This window comes from Macaca fascicularis, chromosome 18, assembly GCF_037993035.2.
Source record: "Macaca fascicularis isolate 582-1 chromosome 18, T2T-MFA8v1.1".
NCBI lineage: Eukaryota > Metazoa > Chordata > Mammalia > Primates > Cercopithecidae > Macaca > Macaca fascicularis.
In genome coordinates, this window is record NC_088392.1 from 69,356,009 (window position 1) to 69,369,930 (window position 13,922).

General features: G+C 45.7%; 1 protein-coding gene across 6 annotated transcripts in view; it reads right to left on the minus strand.

The window, feature by feature from the left end:
• The window catches only part of ENOSF1 (enolase superfamily member 1), a 37,946-nt gene extending 27,545 nt beyond the window's left edge, over positions 1-10,401 (minus strand). For all 6 annotated transcript variants that reach the window (XR_012427278.1, XR_012427277.1, XM_045378018.3 and 3 more), the window contains exons 1-2: positions 10,257-10,401; positions 4,424-4,532 (exon numbers count right to left, since the gene is read on the minus strand). Coding sequence is in view for 4 of the 6 variants with exons in the window: in XM_045378018.3 (XP_045233953.2) it covers positions 4,424-4,532; positions 10,257-10,340 (193 nt within the window). In the remaining 2 variants the exon portion in view is untranslated. The remainder of the gene's footprint in view (positions 1-4,423; positions 4,533-10,256) is intronic.
• Positions 10,402-13,922: the final 3,521 nt, after the last annotated feature.

Sequence of the window (13,922 nt, forward strand, 5' to 3'; positions counted from 1 at the left end):
ACCCGGGAGGCGGAGGTTGTGGTGAGCTGAGATCACGCCATTGCACTCCAGCCTGGGCAAAAAGAGCGAACCTCTGTCTCCAAAAAAAAAAAAAAAAAAAAAAAAATTATTTCTCTGTACATCTTTTTCTTTTTTCTATATATTCTTTTAAAAACTAACTTAGTCTACATTGTACATATTATTATATATGTGTCCAAACCCACCGAATATACAACACTAAGAGTGACCCCTATTGTAAACTACAGACTTTGGGTGATCATGATGTGCCGATGCAGGTTCATCAGTTGCAACAAATGGGCCACTCCGGGCAGAATGTTGATAAAGAGGGAGGCTGTGGCTGTATGGGGACAGGGGTATGTGGGAAATGTTGATAATGAGGGAGGCTGTGCCTGTGTGGGGACAGAGGTATGTGGGAAATCTTTGTAACTTCCAGTTTTGCTGGAAGTTTTGCTTCAGTTTTAACTTCAGTTTTGCTGTGAACCTAAAACTACTCTAAAACAAATTAAGTCTTAAAAAAAAAAAAAGGCTGCCTCTGGTTGCTCACGCCTGTAATCCCAGCACTTTGGGAGGCTGAGGCGGGTGGATCACCTGAGGTAAGGGGTTCGAGACTAACCTGGCCAACACAGTGAAACCCTGTTTCTACTGAAAAATACAAAAATTAGCTGGCATTATAGTGGGCACCTATAATCCCAGCTACTCGGGAGGCTGAGGCAGGAGAATCACTTGAACCCAGGAGGTGGAGGTTGCAGTGAGCCGAGATCACGTCACTGCACTCCAGCCTGGGAGACAGAGTAAGACTCTGTCACAAAAATAACTAACTAAATAAATAAAATAGGCCGGGCGCGGTGGCTCAAGCCTGTAATCCCAGCACTTTGGGAGGCTGAGACGGGCGGATCACGAGGTCAGGAGATCGAGACCATCCTGGTTAATACGGTGAAACCCCGTCTCTACTAAAAAGTACAAAAAACTAGCCGGGCGAGGTGGCGGGTGCCTGCAGTCCCAGCTACTTGGGAGGCTGAGGCAGGAGAATGGCGTGAACCCGGGAGGCGGAGCTTGCAGTGAGCTGAGATCTGGCCACTGCACTCCAGCCTGGGCGACAGAGCGAGACTCCATCTCAAAAAAAAAAAAAAAAAAAAATAAATAAATAAATAAAATAGAACAGAAACAGGCCAGTCATGGTGGCTTATGGCTTATGCCTGCAATCCCATCACTTTGGGAGGCTGAGGCAGTGGATTGCTTGAACTCAGGAGTTCAAGACCAGTCTGGGCAAAATGATGAAACCCTGTCTCTACAAAAAATACAAAAATTAGCCCGGCATGGTTGCAGGCACCTGTAGTGCCAGCTACTTTGGAGGCTGAGGCAGGAGAATCGCTTGAACCTGAGAGGTGGGTAGGTTGCAGTGAGCAGAGATCATGCCACTGCACTCCAGCCTTGGCAACAAGAGCAAAACTCCATCTCAAAAAAAAATAATAATAATAATTTTTTTTTTAAAGAAAAAAGCAAAACAAAGCCAAACCCAGGTCAAGTGTGGTGGCTCACACCTGTAATCCTACCACTTTGGGAGGCTGAGGTAGGCGGATCACCTGAGGTCAGGAGTTCAAGACCAGCCTGGCCAACATATAGTGAAACCCTGTCTCTATTAAAAATACAAAAATTAGCTAGGCATGGTGGCACATACCTGTAGTCCCAGATACTTGGGAAGCTGAGGCAGGAGAATCATTTGAACCCAGAGCTGGAGGGTGCAGTGAGGCAAGATGGCACCACTCCACTCCACCCTGGGCAACAGAGCAAGACTCTGTCTCTCAAAAACAAAACAAAACAAAAAACCAAAACATTAGCTAGGCGTGGTGGCTTGTGCCTGTGGTCCCAGCTACTTGGGAAGCTGAGGTGGGACAATCATTTGAGTTTGGAAGGTCAAGGCTGCATGAGCCGTGATTGCACCACTATACTCCAGGCTGGGTGACAGAGCAAGATCTTATCTCAAATCAATTAATCAATAATAAAAACTTTAAAAACATAAAGAAGGATAAAAAATGAATATTAATTAAGTAAATTTAACAAAGACATGATTTTAAAAAATACCCAACCAAAAACTATATTGGTGTATTCTATACATTTGAAAAACAGCCCTCCCTCTCTGTCTCACACACAAGCACTCTCTTCACAGTAACCCTATGTTTTTTTAATCATAAACGGATGATAAGGTAAGTAAGCAGAAGAACCAGGATGAGCTAATGGCATTTTTCATCTTCAGTGTGAGTGCCGTGTAACACATTTAGCGAGACTGCAGTGAGTCACCTGAAATATGTAGCAAGGTTAAAGTTAGAATGGGTTCTGTCATGTTGTGGTCTGAAAAAGGCAGAAGCCAAAAACCTTAGCATAAAAGAGTCATTAATTAAAGTCATGGAGAGATGGAAATTGATTTACCCCTGCCTGAGACATCCACCAAGACAGTGGTGTAGGGCTGGGAATGGAGGAGCGGACGGGGAGTGAAGGCCCTGAACACTGAGCTCAGCACCCATCCCAGAAGAGCTTCTTATCTATCTTAGTGCCCAGGGCCCCTCCACGTGTGCCTGAGTCGGCAAAGTTTAAAGTCTTGGCTGTTAACAGAGAGTGGGTCCAATGGCCTTTTTTTTTTTTTGAGACGGAGTCTCGCTGTGTCTCCCAGGCTGGAGTGCAGTGGCGTGATCTCGGCTCACTGCAAGCTCCGCCTCCCGGGTTCACGCCATTCTCCCGCCTCAGCCTCTCAAGTAGCTGAGACTACACGCGCCCACCACCACGCCCGGCTAGTTTTTTGTATTTTTAGTAGAGACGGGGTTTCACCATGTTAGCCAGGATAGTCTCGATCTCCTGACCTCGTGATCCACCCGCCTCGGCCTCCCAAAGTGCTGGGATTACAGGCTTGAGCCACCGCGCCCGGCCAGCTCGCTAAGTTTTATCCAACCTTTGGGGGGGTGTGTTGTAGGGTTTGCAGGATGGAGAAAGACAGCAGCTTCATCAATACTCAACTTACAAACAAGAGATAATTAAAGTTGCAGGATAAGCAGAAACATAGCTCACAGCTCTATCTTAGTAAGTGGTTACTATTTTGGGGAAAACTTTAACAGTAAATTGTTTACTTAATAGAGAAAAGGGGGACTGACTCACAGTATGGTCTCCTCTCTCTGCCTGGCAAATTCCTGTTGGCTCTTCGAGACTCACCTCAAAGCAATACTTCTGCTCTGAAGCCTTCCCTGAGCCGTTTGGACAGAGTGAAGATAATATGGGTTAGACATTCTGCACAATTTTCATGTTGAAATGTAATCCCCAGTGTTGGAGGTGGGGCCTGGTGGGAGGTGATTAGATCATGGAGGTGGATTTCTCATGAATGGTTTAGCACCATCCCATTGGTACTGGCCTTGAGACAGTGAGTGAGTTCTCGTGAGATCTAGTGGCTTAAAAGCGTGTAGCACCTCCCCACTCTCTTTCTCTTGCTCTTGCTTTCAACATAGGACGTGTCTGCTCCCCCCTCGCCTTCCACCATGACTGTGAGTGTCCTGAAGCTTCCCTAGAAGCTGAGCAGCTGGCACCATGCTTTCTGGAAAACCTGCAGAACCATGAGGCAATTAAGCCTCTTTTTCTTTATAAATTACCCAGTCTCTGGTACTCCTTTATAGCAATGCAAGAACAGCCTGGCTTGGAGTGGTGGTTTGTGCCTGTAATCCTACCACTTTGAGAGGCCCAGGTGGGCAGATCATCTGAAGTCAGGAGACCAGCCTGACCAAACATGGTGAAACCCCATCTCTACTAAAAATACAAAAATTGGCTGGGCGTGGTGGTGGGTGCCTGTAATCTCAGCTTCTCGGGAGGCTAAGGCAGGAGAATTGCTTAAACCCAGGAGGCAGAGGTTGCAGTGAGTTGAGATTGTGCCACTGCACTCCAGCCTGGGCGACAGAGTGAGACTCTGTCTCAAAAAAAAAAAAAAAAAAAGAAATATATGTAGAAAAGTGAGTAGACTCACTGTGCACATCACAATGAGCCTTTTTTTGCTGTGGGAACTCACATCTCCTCCCTCTCCTTGCCCTTGGTTACTCACCCATGGCAGGTTGTTAAAGCTCGACAGTGGCCCCGGGTGAAAGGCAGGTGAAAAACATCCTTGTAGCTGTCATTTGACACAGAGAAACAGACTAAAAGTCAAGGATTTTCTAACAGACTAGAGATGATTGCAAGGAGAGAGGCCAAATTCTGTCACTTTTAAATTTCTCCCAGTGAAATAAATAACAAACCATGAAACACTGTTTTTACTCACTTTGAGCAGTTAAACACAGAGAAAAACAAGATTGGAACTGAATCTAAATCAAGATTCTAATGAATCTAAAAATCTAAGTTAGAATCACATCTGAAAATTAAGCATTCTGGAACCTTGAGAGAATCTTCAACTCACCAACTTCAGTGCCTTTTCCCAGAGTGAAGGTGATTCCACACCCCTTGATTCCATCTTCTGCATCAGTTTCTATGACGACATAGGCAGCTGAGTAGTCAGGATCCGTGTGCTGCAGGAGAGAATTCCCCGCCGAAACAATGCCAGCATGAGAAACCCGAAAAGAACCATGAGAATGATGTCATATGAGGACAGACAATGCCACAGGGGCCATGCCACAAGAGCTCCCACAGAAGGAACTGTTGCTATACCCCAAAGAAAACAAAGGGCTCTGAATGGAGAAAAGGAATGTCCTCCTGAAAGATCCAAAGTGTTTCAATAAGTGCAACGTATACTTTTTTTTTTTGAGACGGAGTTTTGCTCTGTCACCTCGGCAGGAGTGCAGTGGCGTGATCTCAGCTCACTGCAACCTCAGCCTCCCAAGTTCAAGTAATTCTCCTGCCTCAGCCTCCCAGGTAGCTGGGATTACAGGCACATGCCACCACACTCGGCTAATTTTTGTATTTTTAGCAGAGACAAAGTTTCACCATGTTGGCCAGGCTGGTCTTGAACTCCTGACTTCAGGTGATCTGCCTGCCTCGACCTCCCAAAGAGCTGGGATTACAAGTGTGAGCCACTGCACCTGATCGCAATGTATACATTTTTATCACCTGCTTTCAATTAGGTCAAAAAGTGAGGCTCATTTTTATTTATGTATTTATTTTCTAAATAAAAAAATAGAGATGGAGTCTTGCATGTTGCCCAGGCTGGTCTCAAACTCCAGAGCTCTAGTGATCCACCCGCTTAGGCCTTATCTTAAAGTGCTGGGATTACAGGCATGAGCCATCATGCCCAGCAGCGGCTCAATTTTAAGCCAAGGAGTTTTCACTCGCAGCTATCTCTGTCAGCTCTTTGAACAAAGTTACATTCACAAGCAGCTTCAAATTGAACAAGCCAAAGGTTCAGAAAACTCTTACATAAAATTGGACTGATCTCACAGCAGTTTATAGCAGGGCTGAAAACACAATGGCTCAAGGTCAGACACCAGTGGGGGAAAATGAAGAAGTAAAGCTTCTAGATGAATTCGCTCTTTTTTTGTTTTGTTCTATGTCACGGAATAATGGAGACCCCGAAAAGCCAGGTAGAAGATCTGAATGCATTCTTAAAGAAGAATTTTGCATAAGGCTATAACAATTTATTACTGTTATTATTCTATAATATTTATTGTGCCAGACACACTATATTCTAAGAGCTCTACATGGTTTAATTTAATCCTATAACAGTATTATCAACTAGGTGCTCTTATCCCTATTAGAGAAGAGGAAATGAAGTTTTAAGGAGGTTTAGTAATTTGCAAAAGGTCACACAAGTAAATAATATATTATTATTATTATTATTATTATTATTATTATTATTGAGACTGAGTCTCACTCTGTCCTCCAGGCCGGAGCGTAGTGGCATGATCTTGGCTCACTGCAACCTCTGCCTCCTGGATTCAAGTGATTCTTCTGCCTCAGCCTCCCAGCTGCACAGGCACCCGCCACTATGCCCAGCTATTTTTTTTTTTTTTAGTAGAGATGGGATTTTGCCACATTGGCCAGGCTCGTCTTGAACTCCTGACCTCAGGTGATCCACCTGCCTCGGCCTCCCAAAATGCTAGGATTACAGGTGTGAGCCACCGCACCCGGCCACAAGTAAATTATGAAGGCAGATTGTAATTCCCTGTATTGGGGATGTTGTGGCTGAGGGAGCTGTATGTGATGGATGGGAGCCCTGAGTCTGGTGTCACAGCCCAGTGGCAGGAAATCAGTGTGATGCATCACTGAGCACCAACTACGTGTTAGAGCTGGTGCAGCTTGCAAAGGTGTTACAGATATGTCTGCCCTTGAGGAGGTTACATTTGAGAAGACCTGGTTATAGGACGGGCATGGTGGCTCATGCCTGTAATCCCAACACTTTGGGAGGCCAAGACAGGAGGACTGCTTGAGCCCAGGAATTCAAGACTAGCCTGGGCAACAAAGCGAGACGCCATCTCTAAAATAAATAAATAAAAAGACATGGTTACAAAAACCTTAATAATATAAGGCAGAACATGCTAAGGCCTGGGAGAGATGCAAACTATGAACGACCGGCAGAGAGCACTGTTAGCTGAATGTGCTTCTTGAAGCGGGAGAAGGCTTTACGATGAAGACATAATCTGAGCTGGCCGTCGAGGAAGGGGAGCTTCTCAGCAGTGGCAAGGGGAGTGAAGGGTCTGGGAGGGAGGAATATCTCAGGTGAGGTAGCAGCAGCAGTGCAGAAAGTAAAGGGTTCAGAAGAGGGAGAGACTGGAGTGTATTCAAGGGTTGGTGCCCATCCTGGCTTGGCTGAGCCACTGGGTTCCTGAAGGAGTTGAGCGATGAGGCTGAGAAGGAGACTCCAAGAATTAAAGACCCATCGACAGTTGCTGGGTTCCAAGAAGAGGAAGCAATGGAAAAAGGAAACCTTTCACTGAAGCCTCAGATGAGGGTCAACAGGACGAGATGAGCCAAAAGTGACTTGAAGCTTTTGGATCCCTGTGATTAGCAGAATGATCCAAGATGGGTCAGGAGGGAGGGGCGGCAGGGTATGCAAGATGACTTCCGATTTAGACAAACCGCGTTTTGCATGAAGGTGAAAAACCTAACAGGAAGTATCCAGACCTATGGGTTAAGGAGGCAGCTCTGGAAATGAGATCTGGGAATCTCCGGCCTAAAGGGCGGCACCAAAGCCAGAATGCGGAGAGGGTCTTCATGGGAATGTGCAGGGAGATGGGGAAGATGCTGAAGCCTGAGTCTGAGAGAGGGAAGAAGGGGCCAGTGGAGGAAAGAGGAGCCGTCAGAAAGGCAGGAGGCCATGAGGGGAGAGAGCCCACGAAGAGGTGGCTGACAGCAGAAAAAGTATCCGAGGGTAAGGACAGGCAAAGGAGAAATAACAGGGGCAATTCACAGAGAAGAAAGGAACATAAATCGATTTCAGATTAAGAAGGAGGTAAGCCCAGCATAGTGGCTCATGCCTGTAATCCAGCACTTTGGGAGGAAGAGGCAGGTGGATCACCTGAGCTCAGGAGATCGAGACCAGCCTGGACAACATGGTGAAACCCTGTCTCTATCAAAAATACAAAAATTAGCCGGGTGTGGTGGTGCACACCTGTAATCACAGCTACTCCAGAGGCTGAGGCATGAGAATCATTTGCACCTGGGTGGCAGAGGTTGCAGTGAGATGAAATCGCACCACTGCACTCCAGGCTGAGCGACAAGCGAGACTCAGTCTTTAAAAAAAAAAAAAGCAGGAGTCTTTAGCAGATTTTGAGGATAGCTTTATTGCTCTTTCTTGAAAATATCCTACTTGTGATCAGGGAGGCTCACTTTGCTGCTAAGTGCTGATGGTCCAGCATGCCTCAAGGGCAGGTGAAGCCATCTCCATGGTGAACTGCAAAGCAGCTCATTCTAAAAGATGGCACTTGACAGTTGGCCCACAACATGCGCCCTATGTTCCCAAGATAAAATGCTTAAATATTTATGAGCTTGCAATACAGGCATTAGATAATGTCTCCTCACCATGTGTTAGACACCACTCAGGCCCAGGGGCAAATTCCATTTCTTGAATTATTCTACAGTAAACCAGGCTGTCTTTTGAGACAGGGTCTCTGTCTGTCACCCAGACTGGAGTGCAGTGACACAATTACAGCTCACTGCAGCCTCGACCTCCCAGGCTGAAGAGATCCTCCCACCTCAGCCTCCTGAGTGGCTGGGACCACAGGTGCACGCAACTAAGCCCAGCTAATTTTTGTATTTTTTTGTTGAGACGAGGTTTCACTATGTTGCTCAAGCTGGTCTCAAACTCCTGGGCTCAAGTGATCCACCTGCCTCGGCCTTCCAAAGTGCTGGGATTATAGGCTTGAACAACCACCACGCTCAGCCAAACCAGGCTGTCTTAACATTTCACAAATCCAAAGTCAAGTCTAGATTAGGGGTTCCTTCTGCTTCAGTTTCCTCAGAGGGAATATAATTACAGCCAACCCCTCCTTTTTTCTTTAGAAACAAGGTCTCACTGTGTCATCCAGTGCCCAGGCTGGAATGCAGTGGCATGATCATAGTTCACTGTAATTGAACTTCTGGGTTCAAGTGATCCTCCTGCCTAGGCCTCCACTTAGGATTACAGGTGTGAGCCTCCTGCCTGGCCTATAGCCAACTTTACTGATGGCCTTCTCTGAGCCAGGCTCTTTACAGGTATCTCATTTACAGGTATAAAGTGAATATTATTATACCCATTTTACAGATGAGAAACCTAGGCTTAGAAAGATTGTGTGACTTACCCACAGCTGCTAAAGCTTCACAGAGGCAAAGGCAGTTGCATAAGATTGAGTGGATTCTATAAGACAGTAAAATTTCAAACATTTGAGTTCCATAAAGGATTGCCTGCTGGGTGTTTAAGTCATTTACCAACATCATATAAGAAAGGACACATGAAGATTTTAAAGAGGATGACAGCCTGGGCCCTGTCAAAAAATACAAAAAGAAGCTGGGCTTCATGGCGCACACCTGTAGTCCCAGCTACTTGGGAGGCTGAGGTGGGAGGATTGGTTGAGCCAGGGAGGTCAAGGCTGCTGTTAGCCATGATAGTACCGCTGCACTCCAGCTTGGGCAACCAATAAAAGACACTGCCTCAATAAATAAACAAATAAATTTAAAAAATAAAATAGAATAAAATTTTAAAAATGCAGGATGAACTTAATCTCAAAAAGGACATTCTTTTGCATTTAAAAACTTTCTTTAATGAGAGGACTATTTTTATAAAACATTTCAGGTACAGAAAGAGTATAGATAATGTAATGAACACCAGCTTGCCATCTACCCAGTTTAGGAAGTAAAACATTACAGTGGGAATTAGAGACCTCGTGGTCCCCTCCGTGACCCCATTTCCTTTCCTCCCTACTGGTAACCATTTTCCTAACATTGCCGTTCCTCACTTCCCGGCATACTTTCACACATTCACTACATGCCCATACAACTCTGCTTTTCTAGCGCGGCCAGTCTCATCAGTGGACCAAGACGGGCACTGAGGACCCAGAGGGGAACAGGCTGCCTGAAGACCCTGCACAGTGTTTGGGAAACACCGCTCTAGATGGGGGAGGGGAGGGAAGGCCTGACGTTCTAACACCCTCAGTAAGCAAAAAAGACCTTCAGTATTTAGGTAGGAGTCAGAGTTCCTGCCCTTACTTTATTACATCTCTTAAGACTGATACTTGCATCAATCCTTTCTAACCATGTTTGAGGGTAATTTCATGAGACCTCCCTCTCATGTGACCCGGTTATCACGCGCTTGCTTTCTCAACCCGACTGTGACACCTTCATTTCATGGACGGGTCCAAAAGACCCAGAGGTTTGGATCTTCTCCAAGTCACACAGCAAGTTGCGGAGGCGGGATCACCACTCCAAACTCCCAGCCCCCGCCTTCCTGTTCTCCCTCACCGTGAACTCCGTCGCGTTCAGGGTACAGAGGAAGCCAGCTGGCGCTGTGCTCTAGGGTTTCATTGGCGGGAACCCAAGAAAATAATTTTGCTGCTATTGCCTATTATGCATTCTACCATTTCCAGCAAAATGTGAGTCGTAAAAGTAAAACCAGCATATTCTAAACTCCAGCAAAGAAAAAACCCAGGAGAGTGGAAAGTTTCTGGATACTTATACAATTGCTCCAAGGCATGAAAAACGGGTGTCTGCTCCAGGCGCGCCTCCCACCGTACAGAAGCAATGGGTTCGAAGTCGGGAAGCTACCCGGGGCCTGCAGGTCTGCAGTCGGCGGGGCGAGACGGACCCGGGCCGCAGGCCGCCCTTACCATGGCGTCTGAGCCGTGGCCCCCAAGCGACGTCGGGAAGCGCACGTCCCGGACCGAGAGCCGGGAGATCCTGCCGCGCACCATGCTCCCCGCACCCCGCAGCCGCGCCACCCGTGCGGTCAGGAGTGGTCGGGATCCCCAGTGCGCGGCGGGAGGGAGGGAGCGCGGCGAGGCGGGGCACCGTAGGGGCATAGAGGGCGCTCATTGGCCGCGCGGCCGCACCCCGTGAGCTTGGCCCCACGGGAGCTCCAGTCCCCGTTCGGGGCTCCCCGCGGCGCGCTCCGCCTTCCGCAGTTCCCTTCTCAGCCTGGAAGGAGCTGACCCCGCCAGGGGTCGCTCAGGGCCGCCGCGGAACCTGGGCGGGCAGGAGGCCTCGCGCCAGGTGGGCACCTCCGCGGGACCCTGCTCGGCCCGAATTGAAGACTCGTGAAGGGACCTGCCCGGGAGCGGCGCCCTGGAGGGAGACGTCAGGTCTGAGCGAGTGCATTTGCTCAGCGGCAGATTCCGGCCAGTGGCTCAGCTCCTGACCCGAGGCCGCAGGTGTCGCCAGCGTACCCAGGAGAGCAGTGCGCTAGAAAATGCTAGGTCTTTTTAAGTGCCCACAGTCTCAGTTTGCCACCTGATAAATTAAGAGGCAGGTCATCATTTATTACACCCATACCGCATGGCGAAATCCCGCCTCTACTAAAAGTACAATAATTAGCAGGGTGTGGTGGTGCGAGCCTGTAATCCCAGCTACTAGGGAGGCTTGAACCCGGGAGGCGGAGCTTGCAGTGAGCCGAGATCGCGCCGCTACACTCCAGCCTGGGCGACAGAGCGAGACTCTAAATAAATAAATAAATAAATAAATAAATAAATAAATAAATAAATAAATAACAAGGCTGGGCGCGGTGACTCGCTCACGCCTATAATTCTAGCAGTTTGGGAGGCCGAGGCGGGCGGATCCCGAGGTCAGGAGATGGAGACCATTCTGGCTAACACGGTGAAACCCTGTCTCTACTAAAAATACAAAAAATTAGCCGGGCCTGGTGGCGGTCACCTGTAGTCCCAGTTACTCGGGAGGCTGAGGCAGGAGAATCATTTGAACGTGGGAGGCGGAGGTTGCGGTGAGCCAAGACAGTGCCACTGCACTCCAGGCTGGGCGACAAAGCGAGACTCCGTCTACAAAATAAAAATAAAATTAAAATTAAAAAATTAAAAAAAAAAAAAAACAGGGGCCAAGAAAATTCAATGAGTAAGACAGTCTTTCCAACAAATGGTGCTCGAACAATTGAATATCCCTATGAACGAACAAAACAACCCTGGATCCTTACCTTATATCATACACAAAAATCATCTCGAAGTGGAATATAGATCCAAATTTTAAGAGCTAGAATTATAGAACTTCTCAAGAAAACACAGGAGAAAATCTTTTTGTACTTGGATAAAACAAAATTTCTTAGGACATTAAAAGCATGAATCATAAAAGAAAAACATTGTCAATTAAATTATCAAAATTAAAAATGTTTTCTCTTCGATAAAAACCATTAAATAAATGAAAACGCAAGCTGTGATTGAGAGAAAAATACTTGCAAAACATCTGTTAAAGGACTTGTATGCAGAATATTGAAAAAATTACAACTCAGTACGATGACAACTTGATATAAAAAATGGGCAAAAGACTTCAATAGACATTCCACCTAAGCAGATATATGAATTTGAAATAAGCTTATGAAAAGACTCAACATTATTAGTCATTAGGGAAACGCACATTAAAACCACAGTGATGTACTACTAACACGCACCAGGATGGCTACAATTAAAGTGACTGGCAATACCAAGTATTGGCAAGGATGTGAAGCAGCTGGAACTCTCATACATTGCTGGAGGAGTGTAAAAGGGTACAGCTTCTTTGGAAAATAGGTTATCAGTTTCATAGAAAGTTAAACATTCATGTACTATACAACTCAGTAATCCTACTTATAGGTAATTATGCAAGAGAATTTAAAACCTATGTTTAAAATAAAAACTTGTATTTGAATGTTCATAGCAGCTTTCTGATAGCCTAAAACTAGTAACAACCTAAACATCCATCAACTGGTAAAAGGACAAAACCAGGATGTAGTACACATCCATACAATGGAATATTACTGAGCCATAAAAACATGAATCTCAAAAGCATTATGCTAAACGAAAGACATCAGACACATTGACTACATATGATTCCATTTATATAAAGCCCTAGAAATGTACAATTACAGTCACAGAAAACACTCAGCGGTTGCCAGAGGTCAGGGTGAATGGAAGAGGTTGACTGTAAAAGGGCATAATGGAATTTTCTGAAATGATGGAAATGTTCTGTGATTCTGGTAGTGGTTTCATGGCTGTATACATTTGTCAAAAACTCTAGTGGTACACTTAAAATGGTGAGTTTGTTGTATGTAAATTATACCTCAGTAAAACAAAAAATACTGCTTTGGGGTGCTGCCTCCTCTTTGAATTTGATTCTAAGTTTGAATTTTCTTTGAAATTGCACTTAAAACTGCAAAAATGTTCTCTTGTATTTCTTTTAGATTGGGTTTCTTCTGGTTCCACGAGTTTTTCAAAATTTCTGCTGAAGTGATACCACCCTTTTCTAACTTTCTAGCAATTATAAAGATTACAAAAACCAACCAAACCAAATTTGCCATCTAGTTCCACGGTATATCCTCTCAGTGTTTTAGGAGACTAAGACTTTCCATGAAAATGGTGCAATTATGATTGAATAAGTGGAATTTAATAAACTTTAAGGGCCACACCACTTTAATTCAGTTATTAGAATCACTGTCAACCTTTTTGGTCAACTGCAAAGTTTTTATTTCTCTCATCCCTATTGTCACAGGCTAGTGACAATTTTTTACTTGGATTTTCAAAGTCCTCCAACTTACTCAAGTTAACTTGACCTTTAAGATCGCAGTGAAGCTGGATTGAACCCCTATGCCATGTCCCTGTGAAATCCAGTGTCTCTCCAAGTATCTCTGGAAGTACTTGGTAGTCTTTTCTTCTACTGACCTGATTTATTTCCCGAATTTATTTCCCCATTGCATTTAAGCTAGGTTATGAAATCCATCCCTATCCTTTTTTGTAGCTTGTCATTACACCTTCTGGCCATGACCCCAATCCCTTTTCTTTCCTAAGGTCACTGACTCACGGTTGTGTGTAGCCGATTTGCAGGAAGGTTTGGGGTAGCAAGGACTCTGCAAGGATCTTTGAATACCGCCATCTGTTTCTTCAAGGTCCCAGGGGCCATTCCTGCTACTACAGAATTTTCACATATTATCTACTTAGCTTTTATTGTTTTACTAAGTGTCATTTCTAGTTCTATTTTTTTTTTGAGACAGGGTCTCACTCTGTCACCCAGATTGGAGTGCAGTGGCGCGATCGCAGTTCACTGCAGTTTCTACCTCCTGGGCTCAAACAATTCTCCCACCTCAGCCTCCTTAGAGGTTGGGAGCACAGGTACGCACCACCATGCCCAGCTAATTTTTGTACAGATGGGGTTTCGTCATGCTGCCCAGTCTGATCTTGAACTCCTGGGCTCAAGCGATCCTCCAGACCAGACTCCCAAAGTGTTGGGATTACAGGCATGAGTCACTGCACCGAGCCTCCTTCCTATTCATTTTAAAATTCAACTCGTAAGTTATTGAA